The 11824-nt window shown below is 57.2% G+C and overlaps 1 protein-coding gene across 9 annotated transcripts in view; it reads left to right on the forward strand.

Moving 5' to 3' along the window:
• The window catches only part of LOC106034313 (protocadherin gamma-C5-like), a 184988-nt gene extending 175879 nt beyond the window's left edge, over positions 1-9109 (forward strand). For all 9 annotated transcript variants that reach the window (XM_066977057.1, XM_066977063.1, XM_066977062.1 and 6 more), the window contains exons 3-4: positions 2372-2460; positions 6844-9109. In XM_066977057.1, coding sequence (XP_066833158.1) covers positions 2372-2460; positions 6844-7076 — 322 coding nt within the window. In that variant the 3' untranslated portion in view covers positions 7077-9109. The remainder of the gene's footprint in view (positions 1-2371; positions 2461-6843) is intronic.
• The last annotated feature ends 2715 nt before the right edge of the window (positions 9110-11824 follow it).

The raw sequence follows: 11824 nt of genomic DNA on the forward strand, positions 1-11824 counted from the left end.
CTGTGCACCAGCCATTCACGGCCCCGTCCTATAGCCCTGGCAGACGGCCAGCTGTGGTCATCAGCTGTGTGCCTGGCTGGTTGGTTTGTTTTTTTTTTCAGTGCGAGAAGTTATTTTAGGGTGTTTTTAGATTACTGCATTTATTTCTCCTCTGCTTCTGAATTCTGAATGATTGCGCTCATAAGTAATTCGGCACTTGAATTTCCTGCTTACAGAGATGAGCTCAATACCATTTCTGCAACTCTGGCATTTCTAAAATAGCTTTTCTGCATGACACCACGGGGAGCAGGGACATGCTTTGGGCCTGTTTGTGCACTTAGGGAGTGCTGGGTGCAGCAGGCTTGGGGAAAAGGACCTTGGGACACCAGATTGAACAGGAGAACAACTGGATACTGGTTTGTACTGGCAAGGCCATGATGTCACGTCAAAGAGGTGTCAAACCTCAGTCTCTGACTTCAAAACAGAGGTCAAACCACCAGAATGCTACAATTTAAAAAAATTGTCACTTTCTTCTGCTTTTCCTTTCCTCCGTCCCCAGATCCCATCGTTGTTCAGGGGCTGCCCTGAGGGGCAGCACCAGGAGGGATGTGCGGGGCTGCCCGCACCCAGCATTTCGGGACAGGGTTCTTGCAGCACTGGGAAAGCTGGGACTGCCATCCGGGGAGGGGGCAGGGAGCACTGGGGTTAAATGGTGACTGCATGGGCTGTGGTTTGACACGGGGTTTAGGTTCCTAAGCCCTTTATAGGATCTAGCCTGGGGCTCTGTTCCCAGCCCGGACATGGAGCAGGTCAGCACCTGGTCCTCGCCTGCGGAGTCAGGGCACGGCCCTGGTACGAGCACTGAGATCAGCCGGCAAGGCGGGCAGACCTCGCTGCTGGCCGTCTTGAAACCGTGCCACCGTACGCACAGCGGGGGATCGATATAAATAGGCTTTGGGATGCCCTGGGTTGCAACAGATGGCAGGTATTTCGGCAGCCTAGCAGGGCAGCCTCTGCTACATCGGGGACTGCTCGCATCCCACGCAGACAAAGCCGGGCTGTGAGAGCGGTAACGTTTGTGCTGCTTTGTGCAGCAAGGAGCCGCAGGAAGGGTGATTGTGTGGGGCTGCACAGGTCCTGCGTCTCTTCAGGCACCTTGCTTAAGACCAGCTCTACAGCTGGGTACCCAGGAGGGTCCATGTGTACACCTCTGTTACGCTCACCGCTCCTTGAGTTTCGGAGGGACTTTGCATGTATATACCTGTCACTGGGTCTGTACCAGCTGCGTGATAGAGCAGTGCTACCTGGGGTGCAATCAGAGCTCTCCAACACACTTAGCCAAGCATCTGCTTTTTTAAAATTCTTATGTACAGGACACTTGTACACCAGGGAAAGCTGGTGTGCATTTGGGACTTCCCTCCTTGAAAAGCTTTGATGCAGCTGGGGCAGGGACCCAGGCACCAGACCCAGGTCCCCATGGTGGATCTGTGCCGTGGTCACCTGGCTGGTGGGATTTTGAGGTCTCCATGCTGGAAGCAGGGCTCTGGGAAAACATCCCTGGCCTCTCCGGAGGGAAAGTGAGGCCGCGAGTGAAGGGTGGCTGAGCACAGCTGCCGGGCACCTGGCAGGCATCAATGCAGAGCTTGTTAGGCAGCGCACAGAGCGCTGATTGTAACCTCACCACAAAATCTCCTCCTGGACCAAAGCCTGGTCGCACCCCCAGAGCTTTCCCAGGCAGACCCGTGGTGCTCAGCCCCTATCAGCCTGCCCCAGGGAACCACGGTGGTCACCCACCTCGTCTCGTGGCTCTTGGTGGCTGCTCCTGGCCTCCCTTCACGGCAGGAGCCGCAGAGATGGGCAGCTGCCTCCCTGCTGATCCCCAATCCCCTGGCTCCGTGGGATTTTCTCACCCTCAATCCCATGAATGAAGCTGCAGAGTGGAGTCGTAGCTTGAAATAACTTGAAAGGACAGCCACCTCATGTGGCCTGCAAAAGGAGCTTGGTCATACAGGGGCATATGCTGCTCTGTGGCTCTAGGACTGGCATTCTTTGTGGTCATTAACTGGTGGGAAGGCATCTATGGGGTTTTCAAGGTCTTTAGGTGCTGGCTGTCTCAACCAGCAGGAGTTAGGAAGGCATTCCTGGAAGTGCCACTCAGCCTCAAGTACTTTTGGTATTGGTGGTTATTCTTCAAAAGCCTTGGAGAGGGATGGAGACCTCTGAAAGTGTTTAGACTCTGGAGGGCTATTTAATAGAGGGATTTAAAGCCCACAGCCTCCTCTCTGCCAGCGCTGCCCTCAGAGCTGCTCAATGCATCCACAGCCTTGGCTTCTGAAGCCCACTCCTTCTCACCCAGCCGGGGTAACTTGCTGCTTCCTTTCTTTTCCCGTAGCTCCCAGAATGGAGAGGAAGGTGGAGCCTGGCCGAACAACCAGTTTGACACGGAGATGCTGCAAGCCATGATCCTGGCATCGGCAAACGGTCAGTGTCCTTTGTGTGCGGGGAAACCACGGCACTTGCCCTCATAGGGGCTTCTCAGACGCATGCCATGAAGTCAGATGCTTGTGGGATTGACGTGAGCGGGTTAGCTGGAGTGGCTTTGGATGGATGAGCTGAACAGAGGAGAGGACATCTGCGTTACCCTGTTGGGGGGCGGGCAGGGGAGGTGCCATCGGCAGAGTGCAGACAGGGCACCCAAACTGTGCTGCCTGTGCACCGGACAGTGTCGTCTGCCCCACGATGGAATTGTGGTGTACGAATGAGCTGGTCTTGGGATGTATTACGAGCTGTTTTATTCCAGAAGGCTGCAGTAGACAAAATATCTGCCGTGTTCCATTGGCCGCCGGTGGCCAGAAGCAGGCATTCAGGCAAAGCTTGGGAGCAGGAGGCTGCTGTAGAGAAGCAGCTCTCTTACATCCCCACGGTGAGGGGGAGCTCGCTGCAGCAGGGATGCTCCAAGGGTAGACCTGGAGGTCGTCAGAGCGGGACCCCCAGCACGGCTTTTGTCCAGCACCCCACCGGGGCTCACCGGGGTCAGCCTGGGGCTGCGGCTGGGCCTCCGGGCTGCAGTCGCTGGGCTTCCTTTGGGGGTAATTCCCGTGTTTCCTTGGGTTGTCCTGCTTTACGGCTGCATTGTGTGAAAGCAGCAGACGGGGAGGAGTGTTCTGTGCGCCCGCGATCTCCCTGGCTTTGTGTAAGTGCAATTACCACTCTACGCAACGCTCTGGATAAAGAGCCCGGTTTTCATAAAGCCTTTATTTATAAATACCTCCAGGCTTTTTCCCCCCCTCGGTTTAAAAATAGAAACAACAGCACAGCCATAAAACCCTGGGTAAAATGCTTCGGATGTTTTCTCTGAGCTCTTGGGAGAGAAGGAATCTGGGGGAGGAGGGATGTGCTTGATGCTGCTTTCTTGGAAAGCCGCTGCAGCCCTCTGCAGCCACCAGGCAGCCCTGAGCCACAGCTGCCGGGGAAGGGGACGAAGGAATTGGGCAATGGAGTTGTTTACGCTCAGGAGAAAAAAGAAACGATGTGAAAATGTGGCTCTGCTCTGAACAACGGCCCTGGAAAAAACAGCCTGCGGGGGCCCATGTGGTTATCATTCCTGATGCCTCCTGATCCGGTTTCCTTGCTCACAAATAACCTGGTTTTCTGGCTGCGTCAGGACCTGAGAGCTGTGCAGGTCCCTTCCAGGTCAGGCTCTGGCTCCTGCGTAGCCCCAGGCCCTATTCAGGCAAATCTCCCCCAGTCCACATGTCTCTGAGGGCCCTAACCTCTCCCCAGGGGGCTGAATTACAGCAGAGCCCCCCAGGAGAGGAGGATGAGTGGCTTTCCCTGCTGCAGCACAGGGAGAGGCATCTCGGAGGTGTCTCCTTCCCTTGAGACACAGCCCCAACCCCATCTCTCCACCTTCAGTGCAGCATAAGCTCTCAAAAGTGTCGTCCCCCCCCCCCCCCCCCCCCACTGGAGCTGTATTTTCATCAGTCTCCTCTGCTCTCTGCTTTGCTGCTCTCGCTCAGTAAGTTAATAGTGCTGATTGGAGCAGGCTTTGATGAGGGGCAGGGCTAATTGCCCACTAAGCTTTGTGTTGCTCATCCTCGGGTAATGTTTCCTGGTTGTTTAATGGTTCTTGTCTCTTAATGTCCCCTGCTGGGCTCTGGTTGAGCTCCGGAGGGGAGGAAGCTCCTATGAGTCTGTGCTGCTCCATGCTGGAGACCTACAGGGGCAGAAGCTCCTCTGATGCTGCTCTGCTCCACCAGCTTCTGGAAAGGGCTGGTGCTGTCCTACCTGCATCCTTACCCTGTGCTATCTTTGTCCTTCGTTTCAAACCCTCTGGCTCCTCTGCCCTCGGAGCTGGGAGCCTGGGAAATTTGAAAATCCAGTGTTTTTTAGCAGTCTGCAGGGGCAGAGGCAGCTGCTGGGACAGACCAAGGAGCAGGGATGCTCCAGGAAACCAGATACTGAAGGGCAGGCGTATGAGGCACACTGTCCTTAAAATACTTCATCTTTTGTCAAGAATTTATAGGGGTACTGTGAGACAGCAAGGGAGCCCGCAGACAGCGAGGCGGCCTGGGCAGCCTCGCTATATTGGGTCTCCAAAAGCCCCAGCAGCAGCTGCAGCAGCAAGTGCTCCAGAGCTGCCTCCCCCGGCCTCCTGTCCCCTCTGCTTATGGGGGAAGTGGAGCCAGAAGGTGGTTATTTTTGCCAAAGCCTTGTTTTCCTCCTCACCATGTGGCTGCAGGGGCCTCAGGGCTTTTTTTGGATAACGGCTGGCCACTGGTGAAGGCTGAGCATAACCTTTCCAGCAAGAAGAAGCGAAGTGCCCTGCTTGGCAAGAGCAGCTCGGTGCTGAGTTATAAACCTCTATTGTCCCTGTTCCCTCTTCTTTTCAGCCCTAATGGCAATGTTACCTAGAAACAGCCCTTTGCTCTTGTGCTGGACCAACTGGCGGGCTGGGAACCTCACAGGAGGCATTTTCTCCTGGAAAGCTGTGCTGTGACTGCAAACGAGTTTGTGGGGACCGGTTGTGCTGGGTGCTGCCGGGAGCCCCCCAGACCCCTCCTGCACAAAGCATCTGGGACACTCCTTGGGCATGGGACACTGTTCCCAACACCCCAGGCCCCCACCCAGGCTGTCACAGGCTAAATTGCAGCAATGGACAAGACCACAAAAAAGATCTGCCCAGCTGCAGCCTGGCCTGGGCACAGCTCCAGGCGTCCCAGCCCAGCTCAGAACCCCCCAGCGGGTGTGGGGCTGGGCTGGATTTAATGAAATGAGATTCTGCTGGGACCAGCAGTCACAAACCTCTGATAGCCATTTTAAAATGAGAAGGTAGCGAGCAGTAAAACCCTGAAATGGAGAGTGAGCACTGAACGTTTGCAGTAAATGTAATCGCCTGGCCCTGCACATCTTCCCCAGCCCATCTGCCTGCCCTCCTCCAGCCCCAGGTCCCCAGAGCCCCCAGATTCTGGGACCCTTCCAGGAAGAGCTGTCCCCAGCCTGTTACCGAGCTCGCGCTGTTTTCCTCCCTCTGCTCCAGCGGAGCAGCTGTAATTTTTCAAGCTGTGATTGCTTAATGCTCCTGACCTCTCCGAGGGGGCACGCACACAGGAATATTTCGGGGCACTGGGGAGCTCGGTGCCCTGACAGAAGGATGGATCAGCTGCCTCTGCCCGCTGGGGGCAAAGCCAAGGCAACGCGGAGGCATGTGTGGGTCTGATCCAGAGACAGGCGATGCGCGAGGGGACCAGCCCCTGACTTCTGCTGGTGGTTTGCCTCTACTCCTGCAGGCTGGGGGAGGAGGGGCAAGCAGTCCTGGGCTCTGCCTTGGGCCCTTCAGGCGCCCAGGGTTTCCCACAGGGAAATGTACGGGGATGCTGGCTGGGGCCACACATGTTGGAGCTGAGGGTGCGGGGCTGCTGGAGGAGCGCTGCTTGTGCTCTGCCCTCCCTCCCCGCTCGTGGTCTGCCCTCCCTCCCCCCTCCTGTGGTCTCCCCCTGTTTCCATCTGATCTCTGCCTCCAGCATCCTAGGGGAGCCCTGCTCTCTGCAGCAGGCCAGCAGTGAATTCCCTTCTTCCCTTCCCTTCCCTTCCCTTCCCTTCCCTTCCCTTCCCTTCCCTTCCCTTCCCTTCCCTTCCCTTCCCTTCCCTTCCCTTCCCTTCCCTTCCCTTCCCTTCCCTTCCCTTCCCTTCCCTTCCCTTCCCTTCCCTTCCCTTCCCTTCCCTTCCCTTCCCTTCCCTTCCCTTCCCTTCCCTTCCCTTCCCTTCCCTTCCCTTCCCTTCCCTTCCCTTCCCTTCCCTTCCCTTCCCTTCCCTTCCCTTCCCTTCCCTTCCCTTCCCTTCCCTTCCCTTCCCTTCCCCCACTCCCAGATCTGCGCTAGCGCTGGGATCGCTTTGTGCTCGGCTTCCTGGAGCCATTTTGCAGTACTGCAAGGGAGGGATTTTCTTTATCGATTTGTCTGCTCCCGGAATAAACCTGGCTGGGAAAAAGCTGGAGTCAGGGGTTTAGATGCAGGGGCAGGGAACAAAACAAACAAACAGCTGTAGAGCTCGGTATTGGATTTGCCGTAATGCACTGCTAATGGTTGGGGCTGCTCGGTGTGTACATTGGGCTGCGGGGGGAAGGGGGGGGGGGGGGGGCGTTGGTCTCCGGGGATCGGGGCAGAGCAGGAGAGGTTGTATCCTGCCCTGGCATCCCCCATCCCCAAACCCCAAGGGCTCAGCCTGGCCTTCCTCCTGGGAGACGCCAGGAGGGAGGAGGAGGATGCTCGGTGGCATCTCGCCCGTGTGATAACGGTGAAGGCAGGTTTGGGGAGCAGGCTGACCACCCGCGCTAACGCCCTGCTCTTCTCTCTGCCCCCGCAGAGGCCGCTGACGGCAACTCGACGCTCGGGGGGGGCACGGGCACCATGGGCCTGAGCGCCCGCTACGGCCCCCAGTTCACCCTGCAGCACGTCCCCGATTACCGGCAGAACGTCTACATCCCGGGCAGCACCGCCACCCTCACCAACGCCGCCGGCAAGCGCGACGCCAAGGGCGCCGGGTCCTCGGGCGGCAACAAGAAGAAATCCGGGAAGAAGGAGAAGGAGAAGAAGTAGAGAGGAGACCTCAGAGCGTCAGGGCAGCGCGCTCCAGCACTCCCCCAAAACACAGGAGGACGAATGTGGATTTTATTTTATTTTTTAATGATTTTTTTTTTTTTGGTGATGCAAAAGTTAGGAAGCGCTGCGAATGTATCATCATCATCAGAGCTAGGAGCAGGGTGTCTCTGCTGTTAGATCTCATGATGAAAACCAATCCGGAAAATGAAAGCTAACGCAAACAAGTGCCCTGTTAATACTAGCCAACGTTTTATACGACCCCTCGGGTATTAGAATATGCAAGGTGGAAGGGCTTCTGCCATGTCTTCGGACTTGATTTGCTCCCAGATTGTCCGAGAAAGGCACAAGGCTTGTGCTCGGCTTTGTCCAGTGTAAATAATTTTAACAACGATCTTTTAATTTATAGACCTTTGATCATTTTTGGAAAGAAAAAGCAACTTCCTAGCCTAGAACCCATGCTCCAGATTTTTTGCTCTTTAACTTTCCTTTAGCGAAATTCACCCTGAGCTAGTCATAGCAGTGGATTTGTTGGTAGGGAGTGCTTCGGTTCCTGTTTACCTGTTACCCCCCCCCCCAAAAAAAAGAAAAAAAACAAGTGTTTATGTTGCATGAATCAAAGGGAACAGTGCAGAGCTGCATCCTAAACATTTATTTTTTTTTTTAAGTTCAACCAGCGATGGCCTGAAAAATGAGATAAAAACTCCTGGTGTCTGAGCAGGAGGGAATTCAGCGCGGGGCTCCTGAGGTGCGCACAGCTGCCCCGGCGGTTCTGGGGGTCTCTGAAGAGCAAACACATCTCATCCCTCTTTTGCAGTAAATATTTATATGTACAGTAAATGTCCTTTTGGAATTAAAGCTAAGGGAGTCACAGCCCCCCCGCGGCGGGCTCCTTCCACCCATGAGGGGGGGCCGGGGGCCTGCCCACGTCTCCCCCCGTCGCTCCTGCATGCCCGTCACTGGCGTCACGCCTGCAGCAGCACACTGTGCTCCACAGACCCCGGGGTGTCCTCGCATGCCCACGCAGCTCGGGGTGAAGGCGCCGGTGGAGGCGCCGTGTCTGTCTGGGGCTGGGGGGGTCACCGTTTTGTACTGGGGTGGGGGTGTTGGGTACTGAGTAAGTGACAGTTGGCGCAGTGGCACCAGGGGACACAACCCAGGCCAGGGACCAGCAAGCTGGGGGTGAGTGCATGGTGTCCCTGCAAAGGGGGGTGCAGCTGGCACCAGGAGGGCGGAGGCGGCGCTGGCTTTGGGATTGCCAACCCGCAGAGGAAGCAGGAGGATGAGGAATAGGATTTCTCCACACTGCGCACATTTCAAGCAAACCCAGCCCGAAGAAGGGTCCCGGTGGCTTCAGCAGCACTGCCCGTGCCACCCACTGCTCGGGGCACCCCAAGCTTCCCATTTCAGAGCAGTCATGGGCACCCATGCGGGCAGAGAGGGGCTTCTGGTACCCAGAGGTGGGGAGGCAGTAGCCACCTCGGGGTCTGCTCAGTTTCCTGCGGGTTCCTTTTTCTCTTTTTAATCACTAACACGTAACTCACCCGAGCAGGTCCAGCCCCGCACAGGATGCTCACGGCGCCCCGTCCACCTCCACGGCTGCAGGGAGCAGCCCCCACCCCTAGTGCCGCTTCCACAGGCCCACGTAGCTGCCACGTCCCCTCTAGAAACGCTGTAGATGAATCGTAGTCTTTATATTTCTTTTTAATCTGCAAGCTGAAGGTAGTGTAGTGAGTGTCGTGTATTTAGTGGCGTGTTATTTTTATCTCGGTAACTAACTTGTGGACACCAGTATTTTCGATTTCTCTGTATCTTCTTTCCATGTGGTCTGTGCTCCGAGTGTACGTGAGATGAAACACGTTTGCCCTCTCAATGTGTCTAATATTGAATTATACTTATATATTATATATATGCTTATATCCTTCTTATACCCATATAGACCAACGTCAATGTGTTACACGCAAGTTTTATACTCTAATATTTATATTGCTTTTTTTCTTTGGGAAAAAAAAATAATAAAATGGTTTCTTCTGGATGGTGGTCATTACTGTGGGAAGGGACAGGGGGGACAGGACCAGGTGCCGGGGCTGCTGGCCGGAGGTGGCCAAGCGTGGTCCGGGGATGCTCTCGGGTCCCCCCAGTCCTCGGGTCCCCTCCACCTCTGGTGGCACAGAATGCTCCCCATGGAGCAGCCCCCGGGGTCCACTGCTGCAGCCCCTTCCCCAGCACCGGGGGGGGTCACTCCCCGGCCCCGGGCTCCCCGCCTGCGATGGGGGGAGGCGGAATGGGGGGGGGGGGGGGGCAGGGGCTGGGTCCTGCGGGGGGGCAGCGCCCCGTGGCTCGGGGTGTCGCAACCGCTGAGGGACAAACAGGCGGCTGCCTATTGATCGGGGGTGGGGGGGACAGAACAGCCCCGGCAGGCATCAAGCCCCCCCCACCCCCTTCCTGCGTCCGCGGGGGCTGTGACCGCCCCCCCCATCCTTTAGCAGCACGCGGGAGGCTCCAGGCACAGCCCCGTCCCCCCCCCCCCATCCCCCCCCCTCCATCCCCGCCGTGCCGCGGGCGCCCCCGCAGGAGCGCGGCCGCACAGCACGGGAAGGGGGAGAGGAAGCTTTTTTTGGGGGGGGGGGGAGCCGGGGGCAGCCCCGCTGCACCACCACCGGACTCTGCCCTCGCACACAGCCCCCCAGCACCTCCCTGCAGCACACAAGACCCCAAGCCCCCCGGCGCCCCACAGGGACCCCCCCCCCCCCCGAAATCCTGTTACCCCACACCGAGACCACCCCCTCCAAATCCGCCTGCACCCCCCCCCCCAGAGCCCCCCCGGCGTGAGGACGCTCCTTTAGTTCCCATTTCTTTCTCTTTTCTGCTGCACGGAAATTTCCTACGGGCGACGGGAGGACGGGAAGGACAAAGGCGCTGAGACGCAAGTTGGACCCGACTGGCCCCGGCTAATTAGCGCTGATGAAGGAAAGGCGCTCAGGGTTAATTGCCGGGGGGGGTGGGAATGAGCCAGCGGGGCTCGCTGCTGGAGGAGGGGAGGGGAGAGGAGAAAAGGGCGGACGAGGAGTCCCAGCGGGCAGCGCCCGCAGCCGGGACCTCGCCCTGCAAAAGATACAGAATAAAAGCTGAGGGGAGGAAAAAAAAAAAAAAGGAAAAAAAAGCGGTTTCGAGCATTGGCCTCTGGCCGGCTGCAGCCCCTTCCCACGGGCTCCAGCACGCCCCGGCAGTTTATTTCCCATCCCCCGAATAACGGAGCCGGCTCCTTTTACAGCCTCGCATACCCGGGGGGTTCGAGAGGCATTTACTGATCCTCCGCATCTCTTCCTGCTCCATAAATCCGCTTCCTGACGCTTTATTTATTTATTTTTACTATTTTTTTTAGAGCTTAAGCCTGGTGTTGGGAGGCAGAACGGATTCGCCTTCTCATTGCCTAAACCCTGTGAGCGCCGTGTTGGGGGTGCCAGGGCTTGGGGCACGCAGGGGGTCCCTGACCCTGTCCCCTCCCTGGGGACACGAGCTGCTTTAGCTTGGGCTTTGCAATATGCACAAAATGCATCGCTGTACACGTGCATAAATAAAAAATATACATGCATGGGGGCTGTGGGCTCCAAAATGTTTTAACTAGAAGGGAAGCGAGATCAAAAAGGTTTGGAGGCCGCTGCTTTAGCCAATGCTGCGGGCTGCCCTGTGTTGTTGGAGGATGGAAAGGGGAAATGGAATGGAAGTTGGAGGATGGAAAGTGGAGGATGGGCCCAGCAGCCCCCCAGGACATGCTGCCCCCCCGCCAGTACCCAGTTTTGGGGCATCATGCTCCCCAAATAGCAATTTGTCCTTGCCTAGCTAATCAAAAAAAAAACCACCTAGGGAGAGTTGAGTCAAACTGGGGCAGTAATGAGGTCTCTGCCCTCATTTTAAAAATTATCCTGGCTGTCCCCTGTGTCTGTGCCTGCGGGGAGCAGCGCCCCGGCTCGTCCCTCCCGCTGCAGCAGCGGGGACACCTCGAGCAGGAAGGGGGCTGGGGACGAGGCAGGGGCAGCTGGTGGCTGCGTGCCCCCAAGCAGGGAACAGGGGAGGTGAGGAGGACAGCGTTGGGGAGATGCTGATGGCAGTGTGCTGCAGCAGGAAAGGCTGAAGCATCCTCAGGAGGCACCAAGGACCCCCTTGGTGATGGCCCCCCCAGCACATTCTCACCCCCTGCCATCTCTGTTCTGCTTCAGGAGATTGTTTCATCACTTTGCACCCAGAGAGGAGCCTGGAGCTGCCACGCTCAAGCTGCTCAAGGCTCCTCCAACAACCCCCTGTATGTGTCCCCACCTGGGACACGGAAGTGGCTTTGGGATCCTTTCATCCCAGCTCATTTGGTCCCCGATGCCCTGACCTCCCCGTGGCTTCTCCTCCTCCTCCATCCACCAGTGGATGCCATTGGGACATCAGCAGCTGCCGAAAGACGTGCTTGGCCCCGCGATGGGTGGCCACGCATGATGGAGCCCTGCACCATTGTCCCCTTGCCCCACGTACAGAACTGCTCGCAAGGACAAACAGCTCCCGTGACAAGAAGCCAGGGACACCAGCACGTGGCAAAGCATTTGCCCAACTATAGCGGCCATCTGGCCACGACAGTCGTGCAGCCAGCAGGGAGCTGCAGCTTGCCCGATTTCTGGCAGCCTCTAGGCTCACCCAAATCCTGCCCAGACAGAGCCATGCTGGTACACGGACACCTTTGGGGACAAGAAAGGCTCGGTCTG

Source organism: Anser cygnoides, chromosome 14, assembly GCF_040182565.1.
Source record: "Anser cygnoides isolate HZ-2024a breed goose chromosome 14, Taihu_goose_T2T_genome, whole genome shotgun sequence".
NCBI lineage: Eukaryota > Metazoa > Chordata > Aves > Anseriformes > Anatidae > Anser > Anser cygnoides.